Source organism: Micropterus dolomieu, linkage group LG04, assembly GCF_021292245.1.
Source record: "Micropterus dolomieu isolate WLL.071019.BEF.003 ecotype Adirondacks linkage group LG04, ASM2129224v1, whole genome shotgun sequence".
NCBI lineage: Eukaryota > Metazoa > Chordata > Actinopteri > Centrarchiformes > Centrarchidae > Micropterus > Micropterus dolomieu.
Window position 1 is genome coordinate 14830433 of NC_060153.1, and position 21710 is coordinate 14852142.

Here is a 21710-nt window from a genome sequence, read left to right on the forward strand (position 1 = left end):
GGGGGGGTAAAGTCTTATGTTCCAACTTTTCTGTCTCTCTCATTTTCTCCTCCTCCCCTGTTCTCTCCCCTTTCCCCTCGTCTTCTTCCCCCTCCCCATACGTCCTTCTGTCTGTCCTGTGAAAAAAACATAAGCCTGTCGTTCACTCTTTGAGTCAGTCTTTGTTCTGTCAGAAGCTATCCCAGAGATAAGTGTGACTGATCGCTGCAGGCCCGGCCAGGCAGACAGTGTATAATTGAGTGATAGGGACTAATGTAAGTGAATGGCTTAGGGCCGCCTGTGATCCACAGCAGCAGCAGAAGCTCAGGCACCGAGGGAGGCTTTCCGTTAGGCCCTCGGTAATACTAGCAACAACAGCCATCCAGATTACGATCTGGTGACTACCTGGTTGTGCTTGTGTGTGTGTGTGTGTGTGTGTGTGTGTGTGTGTGTGGCTCAGGTTATCATCTTTTTGTTTTCTCTCATCCCGAGTCTCTTTTCTTCTCTGTTTCGTATCTCTGTTTATCACTCTACTTTCATTTCTTCTCCCTCCACACACCTTTTCTCATCTTTCTCTTGCTTTTCTTCCATGTCCTACCCTTGCCCTCTCTCCCTGTTATCTTAGCTCTTTAATTAACATGACTTACTGTGAAGTGAGACACTAAATAATGCAGGCTTTTCCAGTGACATTGAATCAGCCAGAGTGATTAGTGGCCACACAAACACCGACACACACCAAGACAGATGCCCTTTTTTATCAGTGATCTAGCTTTTAACGTGAAATGTAAAAACGTGACTTAATTTGACAAATATGCACATGAATACTCTGTAGAGAACAGATTGTAATACCAGTTTACATTTTTAATGGCATTAATATTTAAGTTCAAAATATACCGTAGAGTATCTAGGAGTTGTGATAGTGTTAGTGTGTTTTTTTCTGAGGACAAAAACAGCTTAGTTAGTCTAGTTAGTTAACAAACAAAGATAGAAAAGAAAAGAAATAACTTGTAAAACATAATTAAACTCAAATCAACCCTTCTCTGAGCAACAGCAAAAAGACAACAAAATAAAACTAAGAAAATCGAAAGTAAAAGATGTTAATGGCCCCTTGAAAACTAAAATATAAATGGAAGTGAGATTTAATATTTAATATAGAGTTCCCATATCTACTGTAGTAGTGTAAATCACAGTGCAGAGGACTTAAAGAGGTGGTATTATGCTCATTTTTAGGTTCAAAATCTTAATTAGGGGTTGTACCAGAACAGGTTTACATGGTTTAATTTTCAAAAAAACATATTTTTTTCATACTGCACATTGCTGCAGCTCCTCTTTTCACCCTATGTGTTGTACGCTCCGCTCTTGAGCTACAGAGTGATGCATCTTACTTGTACAAAATCTTTGTTGGGAGTTGGCAGTTCCCAGGTAAGGACTACTAGCCAACCAGAAGCAGAGAAGGGCGGGTCGTAAGAAACAAGATAGTGTGATCCAAATCAAAGCCGCTTCAGACTGCGACCGTAACCTAGCAGATGGTATAAGTTACTCAAGTCCACAACCACACAACTTCATTGTTCCACATCTTACCATAAACCAAAATCAGCATATTTCAACTAAATTTTACATAAAAATTGGCCAAACAATTTGAACGTTTGCTCGGTAGCTTTCACATCGGGTGTAACGTTAGCAATATAGATATAACTTTAGCTGTGTTAGCCAACGTTTACAACAACTCTGCACTTGAACAGTCTGTGAAGTTACATTGCCGTGTTTATTTTAAATATAATTCACAACCAATAAAGCATACTTACAGGTTGTGATTGTGAATTTCCAGGCCAGGAGTTGCATAGTCTTTTAGGACTAAACGTTGAACTGTTGCCGGTGTTCTGACGATCTGTGCTGCCTTGCCGAAAAATGCTACCATAGTGCAAATCGATAGACTCGACTCTACTCGGCCCTGCTCCGTTTTCCATTGCAGACAGTACCCAGAGATAGTACGTAGCTTGTCGTCATAGCGACGCTACACACAACTGCCGCGACGTAATGTTCAATGCGACACACACACCAGGGATCCACACAGCTTTTAAAATATATACAGTCTACGATTAAAACGTTTCAACATTCCTCAGAATGTAAAGACAGATAAGCGGTATGAAAACCTTCCAGCTGTGTTTTCCTCTGCCGTTGTTGCTGCAGCGGTCTGTGTGACGGTGGGAGCAGAGGGCTCTGTGAGCAGGCGGCTGGCCTCACACGCTCCTCCCGCGGGTTGGCACAGGCTTCTCCCGCAGCCACTTGCGGAGCTCCTCAACTCCGAAAATATTCAAGCACATTTTTGTTCTGCCATCACTTCTCTTAAAACTGTCAATATTCAAAATCTACACAGCTGATTTCTCACCTCAAAATGTCTCAGAAGTGGATTTAGTGATGAAATTCCATACGAAAACTGTAAAATATAAAACTTTCTGTTGCTGGCCTATGTCAGGGGCGCCTAATGATGATGCAGTGAGTAGTGAATATTCTCTCTGACCAATCAGCAGTCTGTTGTGTTTTCACGTTACATTTTAGTATCCCTCAGCTCGCTTGGAACCTCAACGGAGGTTAGGTGATACGAAAAAAAGTACCTGGAAGCAGGTACAGGTACAACATTTCTACAATGGAAAACCAAACAAAGGCGAGTCGAGCCAAGTCGAGCTGGTACTGTGCAGTGGAAAAGGGGCTTAACTAAAATCAAAGGGCCTCCGCTGAGACTAGCTTGGTTTGAGGGCATGCCTGACCCCGCTAGCCGCTTGGCAAGCTTTATGACGCGTTTTCATTGTGACGTCACAAGTACAGGAAGTGAAGGGCTGGACTACATATGAGCTGTTTTCAAGCGGTTCAGAGCAGAGCTTTCTGTGGGAGATGGGAACTCCCTTTGGGCTGGAATTTGGGCTTTTTCACTTTGCAAACCTATTACACAAAAAAGAGATATAACTCAATAAAGGAGAGGGGAAAAGCCAAAAAACATAATACCACCTCTTTAATATGTGCAGGGAGAGATCTAGGTTATACCAAAGCAATTGTTTCAGACCAAACCAAGTGGAAAATCCAGCGTGGGTTTAGTTGTTTGCTGCCTTGGCTGCAGGGATGCTAAGAGCTCTGGGTTCCAGTGTTCTTTTACCCCTACCCCCCTTGTCTTTTTTTAATCAGATGGCTTGTTCAGGAGTGGAGGGGATTAAGACTGCTGCTGCTGCTGCTGCTGCTGCTGCAGCGACTGATGACTCTGTCCAGTTTTGGAAAGCCCACAAATACATGCACGTAGGCACGACACAGGAACGCACAGCTACAAGCAAGCACACACACACGCTTGCTTATATGCAAATAATTCTGCACAGGCAGTCAGTGGTGATGTACACATGCATACACATTCAGAGGCATCAACATATGCTAGCCCATACGCATTCATTCAAGCAACAGTGCATGTTACACATCTAAACCTCATCTCTCTGTCTCTCTTTTTTGCCTCCACTCACATTCAGTGTCTCTCACTCAACACTGTCAGTTTCTGGACAGCAGCAGTGATCTGCCATGTCTCATTGTGTCACATGATTTGAGCTGTGAGATTTCTGACACAGACTGTCGCCTATCTCTTCCAATGCCAGACACTCACAACAGACACTGCAGATGGCAGAGAGACAGACAGACAGACAGACAGACAGACAGACAGAGAGAGAGTCAAACGGCCTAAAATCTGACTGAAAGGAGCAAGGAAGATGCTGGAGGGAGCGTAATAGTAAAAAAGTAGTTAAAGACAAGATGAATGAGAAGGAAAGGAAAGAGGAGTCAAAGCAGAAGGAAACACAGACTTAAGCAAGAAATATTTAGAATAGTTAGGAAACTAAAAACTGCAAAAAAGTTATACAGATGTGTGAGGACAAATATAGGAGAGGAAAAGGAAAAGGGATGGACTAAAAGGAGAGACAGAGAGAGTCTAAGAAAGGAAGAGAGCTAAAGTTGACAGGATAGAGCCATTGAGCTGTATGTTGACCCAACACCGTGTGCAACATAGCCAACAGATAACACCAGCCAGTCTCCTCCCACTTTAATCTCCCCATCATCCATCAATCCCTGGCTCGAGCTTTCCACCCCTCCATCTTAAAGCCATTCATTCCTTTTTCATCAATTGGAAATCATGCTGTTTTTGACGTACAGTACATTCGGAAGAAAATCCGATATTGAAGTGTGCTATGCTTTGTAGATTGTATAATGGGGGAAAAAAAAAAACTAAAGCAGAAAAATTGAGGCCGTTGCTTACTCGGGAGATTAAAAAACATGAACTTTAGAAGCCCACTGATGTTTTAATACTAAATGTTCACCATAAGTTGAAATTCGTCAGCTACTTTATGCACTCTCTCACATGCACACACAGACACACACACCAAAACACACCTCCGGCGATGAGTGTATGGTCCTAATGAAGCGAGAAGAGGAGAGGCAGCTGCATAACTGGAGTATAAGGCCTAGAGGGAACTCACACACTTCAAGTCTGTGTGTGTCTGTTGGTGTGTGTTGGTCTTCTCTAATATCTGAAACTCTCTTAATTTGGACTTTGGAATGAGTCTAATGACCGCATCTTCTTTTTACCTTCTCCCCTTTCGCTCTCTGTTTCTCTCTCCAGGTTGTGAGGGCCTGTTTCTATCGTCCTGTTGTACAGTGAGGCAGTGAGCTCACGGTGGATACAGCATGCATGTGTCGACGTATCCCATGATGCACTCTGCCAGTCCGGGCCTGCTCCTCCTCAGCTTCCTCTTCCTCGCTGATGCCGACTGTGAGTCCTTCCGCACTCACACTTTGACACACACACACACCTTCTCACAGATGCATTAAGAGAAATATATTTATGTACTGTATACATCCAAATATACCGTACATATCTTCTACACATATCGTTTTTACGTATATACACAAGCTGTTGGATTGACCTGATTTTCTCTTATAAACCACTCCAGTCCTGACATCACATTACTGCTGTATGAGTGTGTGTGTGTGTGTGTGTGTGTGTGTGTGTGTGTGTGTGTGTGTGTGTGTGTGTGTGTGTGTCTGTCTGTCTGTGTGTGAGAGTGTAGGAGTGTGTGTTGGGTAGCAGGTTTGATACGAGGCCAGCTGTTTTTGTCCATCCCAGGAGTACTTGGCATGGATAGACAGACCACATATGGCAAATCAGATAATTTCCTCACTGCTTGTGTGATTGTGGTCATACCATTTGTGTGTGTGTGTGTGTGTGTGTGTGTGTGTGTGTGTGTGTGTGTGTGTGTGTGTGTGTGTGTGTGTGTGTGTGTGCGTGCGAGATCCCTGATTGCTGAGTAAGTTCACATGCATATTAGTATTCTGGTTATGAGTCGTGTCCTGGCTTTAATTACGGCTGCAACTACTGATTATTTTCATTATTGATTCATCTGTCAATTATGTTCTTGATTAATCGCTTGGTCTATAAAATGTCAGAACATTTTTTTAACAAGGTCCATCACCAGGTGACATCTTCAAATTACTTCTTTTGTCCAAAACCCAAATATGTTCAGTTTACTATAATATAAGGCTAAGAAAACTGGACCTTAGAGACTGGAAACTGCCATGTGTCCATATAAAAAAAGACATTTATAGTGATTATCAAAATAGATTGATTTTACTTGGCCTGCTTTCTGGACACATCTTCTATTCTGTCTTATCACCCATCTTAATGGAAGACAACAGTAATTTTATCCCCCATTTAACCAGTGCTAGACTTTATTTTTTTTACAGCATGTAGACCATTACTGCATTGTTAATCATATATTTGAATATCAATACGGTGTTTGTATGCAAAAGGATTTTTTGTAATCAACCAGTTACCATGTTCGGCTTTCTCAAAACGTTTTGAAAATATCTTACCAGGATATGTATTTACAAACAAGCAAACAGCCGTGCAGACTTTCAAACATCTGACCATTATCTTGTCTTGTTGTCTTGTTTAAAAAATGATTGTTTCATATGTAGGGATTTAATGATACACTTAGCTCATGAGATGAGACGATACACGATATTGCGTTCATGAGCATGAGATGAGGCAGCGCGGTGGTGCAGTGGTTGCGCTGTCGCCTCACAGCAAGAAAGTCATGGGTTCAAACCCCGGTTTCCTTGACCTTTCTGTGTGGAGTTTGCATGTTCTCCCCATGTCTGCGTGGGTTCTCTCTAGGTGCTCTGGCTTCCTCCCACCATCCAAAGACATGCAGGCTAGGTTAATTGGTGTCTCTAAAATTGTCCTTCGGTGTGAGTGGTTTGTCTATGTGTGGCCCTGCGATGGCGACCTGTCCAGGGTGTACCCCGCCTTTCGCCCACTGTCAGCTGGGATAGGCTCCAGCCCCCCCATGACCCTGTGCGCAGGATAAGCAGTTGACGATGGATGGAGAAAGAGACGAGACGGTATTTTGACACTACCCTTAAGAAATCTTTAATGACGAAATATGTGACTGGAAAAATAGTCTTTTGTTCAACTGAAAGTCACAGAATGCAAAATAGCGCAAGTACATTTTGAAACGTTCCTTACATTGTTCTCTCTGTCGCTGTTTATTGTTTCCACCGGTTACCCAAAATGCTGCCGCACAAATGATTTAAAAGTGGCTCATCACACCCCTAATTATAAATGTACATTACATGTTATGGTAAAAATTGTGAAAAAGAGCATTTGTAAACCAGCACAGTCTGTTTGTTGGGAGAAAAATCCAAGCTTGCGGTTGCTCGATGCATGTATGTGAACATGTATCATCGCCTCCCTCTAACACACACACACAGACACACACACACAAGCATATGAGCATACAAGTATAGGCTTGAGGCAGCCATCCTGCAATCTTTTAAAAGTACACAGTCACAAAGAGCCCAGTAAAAGCATACACATCCACAAACCACTCTTGTTTTCCTTTCAGCCTACTGCCCTCTTGTCCCTTGTGTAAGTCCCACGGTCAGCCAGTAAAGGCCCAGTCATCCATCAAAACGATGATGCTCCCAGACTTCCTCTATGTTGGTTAGGGGAGCAGCACAGACGCAGCAAGGGTGAAAAGGATTCATACTTTGTCTCCTCTGTCTGAATTGTTCTTTTTCTACTGCTCTCGTCTCATTCACTGCGACTTTCTCCATGGCTCTTTTCCTGCTCGCTCTCTGCCTTTTCTCAGCACATCCATATAATCTGTTGAGAAAGGAGGGACAGAGGGCTTGTGGGGGGGGAAAGGGAGGAAAGGCTGTTCTTTTCCCTTTTTATCTCATTGTGTATGACATAGAATGCCTCTTTTAATATCAACAGTGGGGACTCAGAGATTTGAATGTTGAGAATTCATACAGAGGCTGCTGGGACGCTGACATCTTTGCTGCTCGTCTCCTGTCTACATGTTTTGAAATGTTAAACACACTCGGAAATATTGCCTTCAGTTCTTATCTTCACTCAAACCTCGTTCCAAATGAACGGAATACATTTTAAGCATGATAGGGTTTTACAGCATAGAGGCTACTCCTCTATGTCTCGATTTTGGCTTCCTTTTTCATTAAACTTTAGAAACACCGTCAACACACATGCTTGCTACACAAGTTACACCCATATATTCACTAGTGGACTGAGGCTTTTAAGATGCAATCAGATGGAACAATATGCCATGTGCATAGTTGGAAACCTTGCATGACACTGCACCATATGTGCATTCTGCTCACAAGCGCTGGTGTAACAATACAAGCAGTGCACTGAGCTTTGGTGCGTGACTGCGTGTTTTTTTTCTCCCTCTTTTACTCCTTCTTTCTCTCCGCCCTCTCTCTCTCGCGCCACCATTTTTGTTTCTCTTGTGTGCGCGTGCGTGCATATGACATCTATCTGGTGGATTAAGAGTAATGCCCTGATCCTGTCGCAAACTGGGCCACTGCTCCATGTACGCAGTGAGATGCCCTCTGCGAGAAACTGAATCCCTCCTCATTCAGGGCGACGGGAAACAATGCAACATGGTTCTTTCTGCTGACCCTCGTTTGCCCCAAAACCAACAAGCTGTCGTCCTTCGCCTTGCAGCTTGGATGTAACAATGAAAAAATCCAGCTAAAATAAAGCGTGTGTGTGCGCACAACAGACTACACAACAAAACGGCTCATTTTTCTGAGGCTACATTAGGGGAAGCAGTGCTGAGTTGCAACCCCATGCTTTAGTAAGCAGACTGTACATTTTGAAACCAAGCAAGAGTGGTTTGGATTCTGCCTAGGGAGGCTCTTGGTAAGGTGAAATTCTTTAGCCTCAGTTTGCGTCACATCATTTATGTGATGTAAAAGCTGTGCATTTCCAATTTCTTTTTGTCCACGAAGCTTAATGTAAAAAAAAGACAGAGGCATCAATAAAAACTCTGAAAAAATGACATTTTCATGCATGACATATTAAGTCAGAGTACAACACCAGAAACACAGAAGTTGCTCATGTGGGTGACTGACTGACCTGTCAACATCTGACCATATTGCCAGCCCTTGCATGGCCTCGAGGTTGACTGAAATGTGGAAGGTGGATGGGCCAATCTCCCGCAGTGACAGCACCGCGCACTTTTGCTTACTTTGGGAGCCCTTGAGGGAGGTACTGAACACCAAATGCTTAGACAGGAGCCTTCTTTGGTTAACTGCAAGTGTTTCATTCAGCTTTCCCTCAGATTCAAAGTGCAAGGGTCTAAGTTGCTATAAAAAGCAACATTTGCTTCCACAACACATGGTAGGCTCGTGTTTTTGTGAATTCCACGAGCCTGGTTTTTAATTTAGTTTAGATTAAATCAAATAAATGTCAGTGCAATTTAGTTTTATCTGTCTGTTTAGTTTTTGTATATTTAAGCCGAAATGAAATGTGCATTGTGTGACAAGCCCCACACCTGTACACAAAGCTATACACAAAGTATAGCATCTTTTTCATATTTAATGCATTTAATATACTTTGTAAGGATACAGTAGATGGTGTAGTATGCTGTACATATGGTAATGCCCTTCGAGGCAAATTTGTGAGGAGGGATTTATAGTGATCTATATAAATAAGACTGACTTGAGTTTTGCTCTACTGGAGAAAAATTGGCACCACTCTTTGGTAAGAACTTAAGAAGGCAGAGAAGCTGTAATGCCTTACATGTGTATCAAAGATTTGTGAGCTCACGCATATCATTGAGGGTTTGAGTTTAGTGGCACATTAATGTGTGTGTCCCTGTGAGTATGTTTGTGGCTGTATGTTTTATATGTACATGTATGCAAGCACATGTAGTGCTTTGAGTAGACAAGAGATTAGATTGCAATAAGTATCTGGTTTCGTGCGAGCTTCTCGGCTCCTTGTTGCTGATGGATGAGGTACCGTCAGGATTCACTGGCACAAGATGAAGAGGCAGGGGCACAAAGGTTAAAGTTTTCTGCCCCAGGTGGGTGGCAGTTATTTTCTTAGATGGATTGTGTTTCTTTTCTGTGATTGATTGGTATTGCCTGACTCCCTGAAAGTGTAAAGAAAAGGCAGGAAGATGACATTATTGCCTATAACCACAGTACAAAATGTCAACATCTGCTCTTGGCAGTTTAGACCATGATGAAAGCACTGGGTGACTTATCTTGTTTACTGAGTAGTGATGATCAAATTACCAAAAGGCCTCAAGTGTTACACTGGTCAACATACTGTTCAAGTCTTTACAGATCATTTCAGCATTTTTATTGTGACTGTTAAGTATAGATACTTGTGTTGCCTTGCATATAACAGCATAGAAAGTTAACCTGATGAAAACAGACCCCTTTTTCCAGAAAAAACGCCTAAAATGACATACCCAAAATGAATCAGGAATAACTCCTCAACCATTTGGCCTAGATGCATAATTCTGGTCTCCTTTGAAAAGTCAGAAGCTAAGGAATATGAATCCATTGTGTATTAATATATTTATTTTACTTTTACAGACTTCATGGAGATGCAATAAAGAAAAAATCTGAAATTTTTAGCCTCACCTGGTAAAAAAAGCTATATTTTGATGCAATAAACCATCAAAACCATCCTGAGTTAGCTTTTAATGCAACGGAATATCTTCTAATACACCTAGAATACAATTGTAACTGTAAATCTGATGAAAATAAACTAAAACAGTTATCATACAACATTTTCAAATATACTAGGCGAATTTCCATATTTTGGCAATATTTATTGTTAAAATGCTGACTTTTATTGATAGATATCTTTAAAACACTTCTTCAGTCCATACAACCTATTTCCAAATGACATGAAATACTGATAAAAACAGGAGTATTCATCAACATTCCTGTCACCAAAAGCACTCCCATGCTTTACAGGCCTGTAGATTTAGAACGGGGGTATCAATCGATCCGGCTTGAGCAGACCTTTAAGTTGATGTCTATCATTTTGCATGTCTATATATCTCCAACGGATCGGCCACAAAATGGCAAAAAACACCGTATGTTCTCAAGCGGCATGTTTCCTCTCTGCAGAAAAGACGAGAGCAGGCAGGCAACTTGCAGGTATTGCGCAATAATCAAGATGGCGCCCGCTTAGACTCAGAGCAACAACATCGGCGTGTTTCAGAGTTAAAACGGCGTAAAAAAAAATGTGTCAATCATTATCATCGCCCAGAGCACCATCGCCCCCGGTACCGTCTGCTTTCAAAATTAATGTAAGTATCTCTAGAGTAATACCTCAGCATTTATGGGAAAATGCTTTTTCACTTTAATTCAGAGTTTAGATGAGCAGATCGATACCATTTTCATATGTGGTTGTTTAATATGAAGCTGTGGCCAGCTGCCTGTTAGCTTAGCATAAAGTTGGAAAAAAGCTTACCTGGTTCTGACGAAATTCACCTACCTGCACCACCAAAGTTCACCAGTTAACATGTTATATCTTATTTGTTTAAACTGTTTAAATTGTAAATTACTGTGTTTTCTGGTATGTCGGATTGTTTTGGTAGTCTGTCTCATAACTCTCATAAAGCCACAAAGTGTTATTTTGTGTGAGCTTTAGAGGTGCAGGAGGAGGCCCAAAGACAATATTTGCACAGCTTTTATTTTTAAAAGGAGGGATGTAGAGGATTAAACGTTTCTAATGCTGGGGTCAGGCCAGGAAATGTCCTCATCATCATCAAAAAAATTCTTTAGGAAGTTTTTTCTGCTGTTATTCTAATAAACAGGTTTTTTTTTTTTTACCCTGAAGACATTGCAAGGGTTAACTTGATTAGACAGTGTTTATTAAAAATAAGGGAAAAGAAATCTGCTGGGACTCTGCAGAGAAGTCTACAGTGATGTTGAGCAACTCTAATCACACTGAAATTGTCCTTTAATTTCCTTATTTTTAATTAACATGCCACTTATCAACAAAACTAATTCCAGTCATTATCTAAATAATGCATGGTATATTTTCTGGAATAATTTATTGTATTGTATTAAAATTCAGCTCCAGTGATGATGTGCCAGCTCAAGCTCATCCGGAATATATGACATTAAACATTAAAAATTTAAAGCCTAATTTAAATGCTTGACAACCTCTTTTCATCAACTCCAGTGCAAATATCTCTCCATAGAAGGTGACAGAAATGGGTCACATCACAAACATTTTCATAAGTCACATACACACAAAATTATAATGCCAATCCAAATGATATTATTATTTTAACTGTTTACCACCAGTACTGGCTTTAGGAGTAGCCTACAGTTACTGTTGGGTAGGGTTAAGGTTTGGGTTACTGGTTGTAGAAGGCACAAAATATACCTTCAAATCAGTAGTCTCATACTTGTTGACCCTGTGGAATTAGTTCTCCACTGTTATCTATAAAAATCGATGCATGAGTCTAGCGGATAAGGCTGAGAGAGGGAAAGTCCATGTTGGTGAGAAAGAAGCAGTTCTGATACTGAAGCTTCTCAGTGTGCTGCGTCGCTGGCCCACAGCAGTGAGGCTATTAGCAGCAAGCATAGCTGTGCGCCCATGTGAGAGTAACAGGATCTGACCGGCGTTAGCTTAGCATTAGCTTAGCAGGTGCACCCGTCTGTGAAGAGGCCTGGATAGCATCAGCTTAGCTCTAACTTAGCTAAGCATTGGTCTGTGAGTAATACGCTGTGACCAGCACTGAGAAAAACCCTCTGTTTAACTTTATGGGAAGCCAGCTCTGACCCAGTAAAGTTGTGTACCCAGTGGGTAGCCCATGTGTTTCTAATGACCTGTGTATAAAAGAAGACTCCATTTGATTAATTCCTCCCCCTGTGTTTCTAACAAATTAACCCTGATTAACTCGGCCCTAGCCAGACCCTGGGGCAGCTATGGTGGGTAAGTGGCATGCTAATTGGACATGCATTACTATCTGCAGTAAAAGTGCTGTTTATCTTTTGCTATTGCATCAGAATAAATATTAAGAGTAACGATATTGGTGGTGCATGGTGACGTCAGCTGAAAGTTGGTCAAAGAACTGCAGATCTATATGTATAGAACTGCAAGTCACGAGCATGCAGTTTCGTATGAGAAGAAAACGGTGTTTGAAATAAATAATGTAATACTACAGATTTGGTTGAGACACATGCTCAGATAAATGGACACTTTCACAATTTTGTGAAACTTGAATTAACATTTTATCTTTAATGTGAAGTTTTATCAGAAGTTACGGCACTTAATTGTGCATAATTCAATTTTCTATTTTGAAATGGCCCATTTTACCAAATATTTTCCAATTAACACTTATGCGTGCTGCAGAAGGATGATAGCTGTCTCTCTATGTTTATTGGCCCCAGCAATCCAATTTCATTTCCAGGACGAAAGCGAGCAGCTGATAATTTGCTCTTAATGTGTCGGTTTGATGTTAATGTGTTTTAAGTTATGGTTCTGGCCAGCTGCCCACCCACTCTCGAGGCTGACTATCATGGCCCTGGCTCAGGCCCCGATATTGGTCTCATTCCTCAACTTGTCTGACAAGCCTGCCTCAGTTCTCATTTGGGGAGTCATCAGCTAACCACCCACCACCACATACAATACTATGCAGCTGGATCTTTCCCTGGCAAGGACTGTAAATTACTTATTCTATGCCTAACCATTGACCTGAGCGCACACACACACACACACACACACACACAAACACAGGAAAATGAGATGCGCAGGCACAGGTGCTTGGCAAGTTGTGACAACATACAGAGCAGTGTTTTCAGATGTGATCAAAACTTCCAACACGCATACACAAATACTCACAAAAGCTATTCATGCTCATACACAACACATGTCCACACAGAAATACCCAGGATTATTTATGAGTATGCTTTGTATCTATTTGATCAGGAAGCTCAATAACCATGATCCACTACTCAACCAGTGAGCAGAAATAGTATTCATCTCAAACACACATGCAGGATTAGCTACTGTTAATGTCTGGGATTCCCCATCTGCTGCTTTTAGCTAAAACTATTCTAAAGCCTACTCATTCTAAATTCTTATGTGTAATTTTATACTTTGCATCCAGCATCTCAGAGCTTCTATTTTCCGATTTGTAACTTTGATACCTGCACTATCAAAGTGAGTGCATATCATGCTGCTGACTCCATTCCTTGTTGATTTGCTTTGTGTGGAGAAGCCTGTCTGCTTTATGCTTTTTTGCATTATATCAGCTAAGTGATTGAGGGCACACAAGATGCAATTTTTTGCTCTTTGAGTTTTGGAAAAGATACGTGTATGTTCCATTATTGTTTTAGTTTGTGAGCCTTATTAATCAGAATCATTCAAATAAAATAAAAACAAATGAAGATAATATTATGAAATTGAATTTAGTTGCTCTAAAATGTATTTGATCCTAATTGAAAATTAAACTCTCTATGTACTTTCACATTCAGTTCTCACAATTCAAATTCAGTTTGCTGAGACACATCCCGTCATCAAGGAAAACCAATCGAGTGCAGATTCACAGAACTCCTTTTCAGCCAATCAGCACTTATCTCTCTTTACCATCTCCTTCACTCCTCTAAAACTATACATGTGCGCTAACAATTTTAATCTGGACTGCTTTCTCAAAGAGGAGCAGTAGTGTTACAAACCAGGATTCCATTAAAACTGAAGCGCAAGGATGAAACAATACCAACTTGGAACCTGTAAGTTTGGCGTTTTTATGTTGCTTTACTGTTTATTTTGACTGTAAGCCTGTTGAACTTAGCGCTAGCACCCTCCCCAGCTAATGTGGCTAGCGTCTACACTGTGATTTTTGTGGAACTTTATAATAATAATCATAATAATAATGTACAAAGTGCTTCAACAAGTGCAAAGACTACAATACCCAAAAGACAACAATACAAGCAAGAAAACATTGATAAGACCAAAATACTAATTATACTGCATCGCTAACTTTAGCTCAGCTTGATTTGTTGTTGCATACATGAAAACCTCTTGTGCTCCTTGATGTTCGCTGGTATGTGTGTCTGTTGCTGGAGCATGTAAATTTACCTCATAGACTCGTGGTACACATGTGAAAAACAAATGGTCAATTGCTTGGCAGTGTTGTGTAACTTTGATTTGCACCAAGTCGCTAACTTCCTCATACCTGAAATCTGTAGTGGCCCACTGGGTACCTTCTGATTCATTCATACACTTAGCGTTATTGCAATACTAGTATTAGTGACAACACTGCAGCTCCATTACAGTTCTGTTGTAAAATACACATAGGAATACTGCCAACAGCGCTTGATCTGTCCTTCTTGCATTGCATTACAAACACACCGGGAACACATGCAGAATGTATGAGCTTTTAGTACATGTCACAACATAAGTTACATATATATTAGGACTACTTTTTATTAAGGTTTAACAGTTAGCTGTTGCAGCCATTAGTAGCTGTTTTTATAATGTAATATAGTTATTTCTTTGTCTTCTGTCATATTGCTTGGTGTTAAAAAAAAAATACAATTCTGATGGAATGCAATTGCTGTCCAGGCTGTTGTCTTCCTGAAAAGACATTGGTGTTGGCACATCTACTGTTCCCTATGCAGCTCTTCAGGCCTTTCTAACTTCCACACCAATGATGAGACCTTGTCTGGACCTAGAAGATTACATAACAGCTTTGATAGGTTCCAGTTTGCGTGTATGTATTAGTTGCCAGTTTATTCGCTGAAACGAATGCATTCTAATTCAGTGTGCAAATCTTTTGTCTAATGTCTCTTCAGTGATGTGGAGAAATAAAACTTAACAGTATAATGTACAAGAAACAGTGACTCTGCCATGTTTTACAGATCATCTGAGTGACCTGATAAAGCTTGTGTTTGGTTGAAGTGGACACACCAGACTTTCCTGGCAAACAGACACACCAGGTTTCATGCTTCTGTCAAGCTAAAGACAAGACAGCGTTCAGCAGCTAGTAACCACTGTGACTTAAGAGCTCCATTACCGGTTTACACAACTTCATTATACAGGAAACCCTGTTTCCATTTCATTGGTTATGAATAAAGTGCTTTAATTTCAAAGAGGGGTTTGGCCTTTTTGATGAAATAACAATGAAAATGTGAGTTTTGCTAGTAATCTTTTACTACAGGTAGTGAATGGTGTTGACAGATCACAGTATAAAATTTACAGTATTCTCTAAAGCATTTTAAAAGGGTAACAAACAGATAATCTGCAGGAGGATAACACATGGGATAGCTACAGTAATCTCTATACTTTTACTTTGATAACATCCTTGTGTTTATTATTTATAAGGTTTCTTTTTAGTAGAAATGATTACTTGACTAATGTTTACATCTTCTCTTTGTTTCATATTGTACATTCCACCCCCCAAAACCTGACATTTACTATACATTACATAGTTAGTGTTTCCCTTACAAAACTTACTGTGCTACATGTTAACACATTAGCTCTATATCTCTTCACAACAAATGCGCTCTACTTCACTGGGCTATGCAGGTGACTTCTCACAAATGTAGGCTACCTGTTAAGACAAACTAAGAGAGTGTATGTTTATGGTTTAGACAGTTTATGCATAAATACTAAGCTAACATTATGTGGCAGAGACTTTTCAATAGTAGTATGCTAATAACAAAGCAAGCGGAGTTAACGTTAGTGTTGTAGCATGAAGTTCCAAATAAAGCAAAATACCACATCCAACCTGCTACTCTGCTTATTTAACTGGCTTCAAATTAATTTTCACATTTACACAGTTCCTCTTGACTCTCCCTCAGTAACAGCATCGCTATCAACAACAATTGCTCCAGCGTTGTGTACAATAGATGCTAGCCACATTTACTAGGGTGACCAGACGTCCCTGTTTTCCGGGGACAGTCCCCAGTTTTGGTGGCCTTTCCCCATCTGGAACTGTCCCCGGAAATGTCAGTGTTAACTGTGTGTTAATCATAGACTGTATAAGGTGTTAACAGACCTGAAATCAGATTTTTACGTGGCCAGAAAGACTGGAGAGCAGAGAATACAGGTGTCGTGCCGAAAAGTGATCGTCCACCAAAAATTGATTGCCGTCTGCGGGAGCGCGTGCAGTATGTTAAAGCTGTATCGCCCAGTCTCTTTACGACTGCAACTGCTGGGCCTGGGTCAAACAGACATAACGTACAAATAAACATCACGGAATAATCATAATTGTGGCCAAATAAGTGTTTGCCGTTTATAACCAGGCCTGACATTTATGTGATTATTGGCAATAATAGAAGCCTGTTGTTGCTGATGGAATATGTGTTTGGTAGGCCTATGTCTAATATCCTTGTTTATATTTGGAAAACAGACTGTAGCCTATAATTAACATGATTTACTGCTGAGTTATATATAAAATAGACATATCTTTTGCTATTATCTTTGTGACCTTACATTATTTAACTTGCTGTGTACCAACCAATCCAGTCCCGTTTACCTGTTAATACCTTTAAATGGCCAATACAACCCATAACATGCAGTATTTCACTGCCAGAAAGTGAGTGCAGCCTCTACTTATTGAAGGTTTAAGGTTATGCTTTTCAATTTTAGTTTTCAAATGCAATTATTCAAGTTGAGCAATTTAAATTAAAATTAGAATTATTCAAATTAAATATCTAGTGATGCATATTTCTGCCCATACATGCATCTTTTGTGTTTAGTTCCCTATTTTTTTCCTCCCTAATATGTACTTTCCATTCATTTCCCAATCTTAATACACTATATTGGTAAATCATACTCCCTGAAGGTTTGCGCTGGCATCTGTTCTTACAAACTCCATCTCTCTCACTGTGTCCCTCTAGGTTAAGACAGCATCTGCCAGCTACAGCATGTCCCTGCAGTCTCCTACAAAGTGTCATTAGCTTCATTTAGTCTTGCTATTTGTCTTTCCTGCAAAACCCCCATCACCCCATAATGGTTTGCAGGTTAATGTTGAATTTGTCATGGTTTATAAAACTTCTAGTAGTTGGAGGAGAAGCATAGCAGTGCCTGCCATCAGTCCAGTTTACCTGAATATCAGGTGAGATGTAAGCAATGACATTGGTATTTCTTTGATTTTAAATACCAAAATGACATAAAGTAGATCTTGCCCCCTGGAAGTTTATCACATATCTTCAGCCCTGACTCAAAAGTGGTCTAAAGGGTGGAGCTGACTTTGTAATCCCTGCCATCTGTTGTGTAGATCAGGTCCCACTGTATGGCGACCTTTATGTAGGCCACCCTCCATCCACCCCAAACACACACCAAGAGGGGAAAGATTGGCACTGTCTAATTCCATTTAAATCTCTCTCTTAAGACACACTCAGTAGTTTCCCGTCACTTCCATCTTAGGTCATGATGAAGGGAAGGAGGAAGGCTGTGAAGAATGCCTGGCAACATGCTTGAGCACCTGAAAGCCTATGACTGCTGCAGAAGTGTCCCCCTAGAAGAAGTTCTTGTGTTTCTTCTTTGTCATTTTATCTCCATGAAATGTTAAACCTGCATAATAAACCTCCTTTCCCCTTAAAGTACTACAAATATTGAATTGCCCTTTTGAGCTTGATCCCACCTCTCTCTCCTTGGCCCAAATGTCAACGCTTAATCCTACCAAAAAAAACCCTGATGATCTTGGCAGAAGAGAGAACTGTTAGGACCTAGTTAGAGAGCAAAGAAGAGGAATGAGGGCTGGAAAAAAAGAAGAAAACAGGGATGATGATTTCCGATAAAAAGTAGCGGCGAGAGAAGAGAGAGAAACGAGAGAGAAGTGGAATTACGAGAGCGAGTTGGGAGAAGTGTGCAGCATACGGTTGCACCCCCCCTCCCCCTCATTAAGTCAGTCAATGTGACAGGAAGACTTATGTAACACCCCAGAGATGGAGGGAGGAGATGGAGAAAGAGTAACAAGGAGGAGGATGAAAGAGTGAGCAAGGAGAGCAGCTGTGAAGGGGTGGTGGGGGTGGAGGGGTGATTCAGTGGCATAGACAGAGGAGCGGGTAGAGCGATAAAGGGGCAAAATATAAGGAGGAGAGAACCTAAGACAATTAAACAGGAGATATATGAAGAGAGGGATCTGGGTTAGATAGATGAAGAGAAGGGGGGAAAGATAAAAAAGCAATTGAAAGGTCTACCATGCCTTTTAGTATGGCTCTGCTGGCTTTACACTTTTCATTTGTTTTGTGGGGGAGAGATTAGCAAGAGGATTAAGAGAGCGATTCTCCCGCTCCTCATTCTTTCTCTTTCCCTCTCTCTTTCTCTCTCTCACATGGGCACACGCACATTTGCTCAGTCACTCACTAACTCATTTACGCATGCATCGCACACACAAGTACAGTATAATGGCATGCTTTTAGAAATTGTTTGCATGCAAGTACATGTTTATCCTGTGACTGCAAGTTTCCCACTTGGGTTAATAAAAAGAACTGAACTGAACATAGTAGGGTTACAGCTAACCATTATTTTCATTAATTTACCTGTTAATCTGAGAACTATGTTTCTGAATAATCTATTGGTTATTTAGTATACAAAATGTCAGAAAATAGTGCAAATTTACATCTTCAGTTTGATTGTAAAAACACAGCACATTAAATCACAATAATTGTCAATCGACAAATTTTTAAAAGATTAATTGTTTCAGCACTAATACATATTTTGTACATGAATCACACAAGCACACTCTCACATGCACATATATGTGCACAGTTCATGACGCAAGGATGAAAGTTAGACACAAAAATGCACACACACACTTTCTCTCTCTCTCTCTCTGACACACACACACACACTGTTATATTCAGTCATTGAGGTAGATTTGGCCGTGAGCCAGTGAGGTGTGGAGGTGATTGGGCAGCTTGGGGCTCTCGGACCATGTTTGCCAGTACATCTGGCTCGTTCTCTCTCTCCCTCTCCCTCGTATCCACCTCCTGCTCATCTTCCTCTCTCGCTCCACTTCTGCTGTTCATGCTTTCTCTTCCTTCCCCATTCTGCTCTCCATCTGTCTCTCTCACTCATTCCCTTTATCTCACTCGTTCTTCTGTTCAGCTCTCCCCACTCTTTCAACACACACAGTCTCTTTTTCTCTCCTTCTCTGAAAAGCTTAGCTTTTCTCTCTCTCTACCTCCCTCCTTTTAAACAGCAAAAAGCAATTTCTCTCCCTTTGTCAGGGCGGTTGGCGGTAAGCCCTTAAGTAGGGATTTTCTGGTTTGGCTGGAATGCCATTAGGCGAGCTGACGGTGACGTGCCGTGACTGACGTGCCGAATCTTTTTGATGTCGTGATGTCACAATCCAGCGGAGGCTGTGGTTATGATATTGTTGGCGTCTCCGGAATGAGGGGCTTTAGTGGTCATGTCAGGAGTAAGTCTTCATAAATCCTTTATGGCACAGAAATATTAAGCTTCTTTGGTGGTACAGGGACAGAGTGAAAAACATGGTGGAACGTACACACACGTGTACAGAAAGAAAAAAAGATGCACACACAGACACAAAGCCACCCACATGCACGACTAGGTGCACGTAGTCCAAGAATTTGTTTCACACCGTAACACACACACAACTAGCTACTTTGTTCAACAATGTTCACACATTTTGGAAACCATCCTAGTGGCTGCATCATTGTGCATCATCGTTTTTTTCACTTAAATTGCACGCACACACACATCTGGCATTTTCCCCTTTCACACACTCTTGTTTTAGTACAACAGAGATCAAACATAAGTGTTACAGATTTGTGAATGACAGATTATAGCAGTATATTAAGTGGCAATCTGGTGTATTTGGAAAACACAATAATCCATTAGAGAATATGTACATGTATGTAAAAAATGCTTATTAGTATAGTGGTAATGGCGATGTGAATGGTTGTCATTTTAAGAGCATTGTGTAAATCAAATCTTCTTCATCTTCAAATCTCCTGTACTCAATGACATGTGCATGTGCATACACGTACAAACAGCAATGTTGGGAGTTTGAACTTGACTTTTTATACATGTCTTTCCACACAGCACCCCCCAGATTTACACGAACGCCAGAAGACCAAACAGGAGTCCAGGGTGGAGTGGCCTCCTTTGTGTGCCAGGCCACAGGGGACCCACAGCCCAAGATTGTCTGGAACAAGAAAGGCAAAAAAGTCAGCAACCAGAGATTTGAGGTATGATGATGAGACACTAATGTATGTGTATTGACTTCTTCTCATGTGGAAATGCTAAGCTGAAATGGGAATGGGTTACCATCCCAAAATGGAGCTAGACCCCCTCCAAAAGTATTGGAACGGTAAGGCAAATTCTTTTGTTTTTGTTGTTCACTGAAGACATTTGGTTTAAGATCAAAAGATGAGTATGAGACAAGAGTTCAGAATTTCAGCTCTCATTTCCTGGTATTCACATCTAGATGTGTTAAACAACTCAGGACATATCACCCTTTGTTTGAACCCACCCATTTGTCAAGTGAGCAAAACTATTGGAACATGTGACTGACAGATGTTTCTTGTTGCCCAGGTGTTGCCTTTTAGGTTGATTGTCCAAACATTAAATAGCTCTGCATGACTAGTCTAAGTTTTCATCCTTGGTTCAAACCTATAAAGACTGCATTTCCTGTTAAAGAGGATAAACCAACATGAAGACCAGAGAGCTGTCTATGGGAGAAAAGCAAGTCACTGTCAAGCTGAGAAAAGACGTAAAATCGACCAGAGCCATTGGACAATCACTGGGCATAGCAAGCACAACAATATGGAATGTCCTGAAAAAGAAAGAAACTACTGGTGTACTGAGCAACAGACGTTGAACAGGTCGGCCAAGGAAAACAACAATAGTTGATGACAGAAATATCGTGAGAGCTGTGAAGAAACCCCCCAAAACATCAGTAAGTGACACCAATGACCTCCACAGTGCAGGGATGAAGGTATCACAATCCACTGCTCGAAGAAGCCTCAGAGAGCAGAAATATACAGTGGGGGAAATAAGTATTTGACCCCTTGCTGATTTTGCAGGTTTGCCCACTTACAAAGAATGCAACAATCTACAATTTTAATCATATGTACATTCTAACAGTGAAAGACAGAATCCCAAAGAAAATTCCAGAAAATCACATCATATGAATTTATAAAAATTGATGACCATCTGATGAGGAAAAACAAGTATATGACCCCCTACCAAACAGCAAGTATTCTGGCTCCTACAAGCCAGTTAGTCTTTCTTTAAGACACAGCCCCAATCCCAACCAATTATCTACATCAAATACACCTGCCTCACCTCGTTACCTGTATAAAAGACACCTGTCAACACCCAAACAACCAGCATCCAACATCACCACCATGGGCAAGACCAAAGAGCTTTCTACGGACATCAG

The 21710-nt window shown here is 40.9% G+C and overlaps 1 protein-coding gene and 1 long non-coding RNA gene across 3 annotated transcripts in view; both read left to right on the forward strand.

Moving 5' to 3' along the window:
- ptprdb (protein tyrosine phosphatase receptor type Db) overlaps positions 1–21710 on the forward strand; it is a 147317-nt gene that overhangs the window by 74374 nt on the left and 51233 nt on the right. For both annotated transcript variants that reach the window (XM_046046387.1, XM_046046388.1), the window contains exons 6-7: positions 4628–4777; positions 20369–20514. In XM_046046387.1, coding sequence (XP_045902343.1) covers positions 4693–4777; positions 20369–20514 — 231 coding nt within the window. In that variant the 5' untranslated portion in view covers positions 4628–4692. The remainder of the gene's footprint in view (positions 1–4627; positions 4778–20368; positions 20515–21710) is intronic.
- Positions 10486–16078, forward strand: LOC123969215. The gene is made up of 3 exons (XR_006824680.1): positions 10486–10640; positions 14915–15062; positions 15211–16078. It is a non-coding gene; the product is annotated as an uncharacterized LOC123969215 (long non-coding RNA).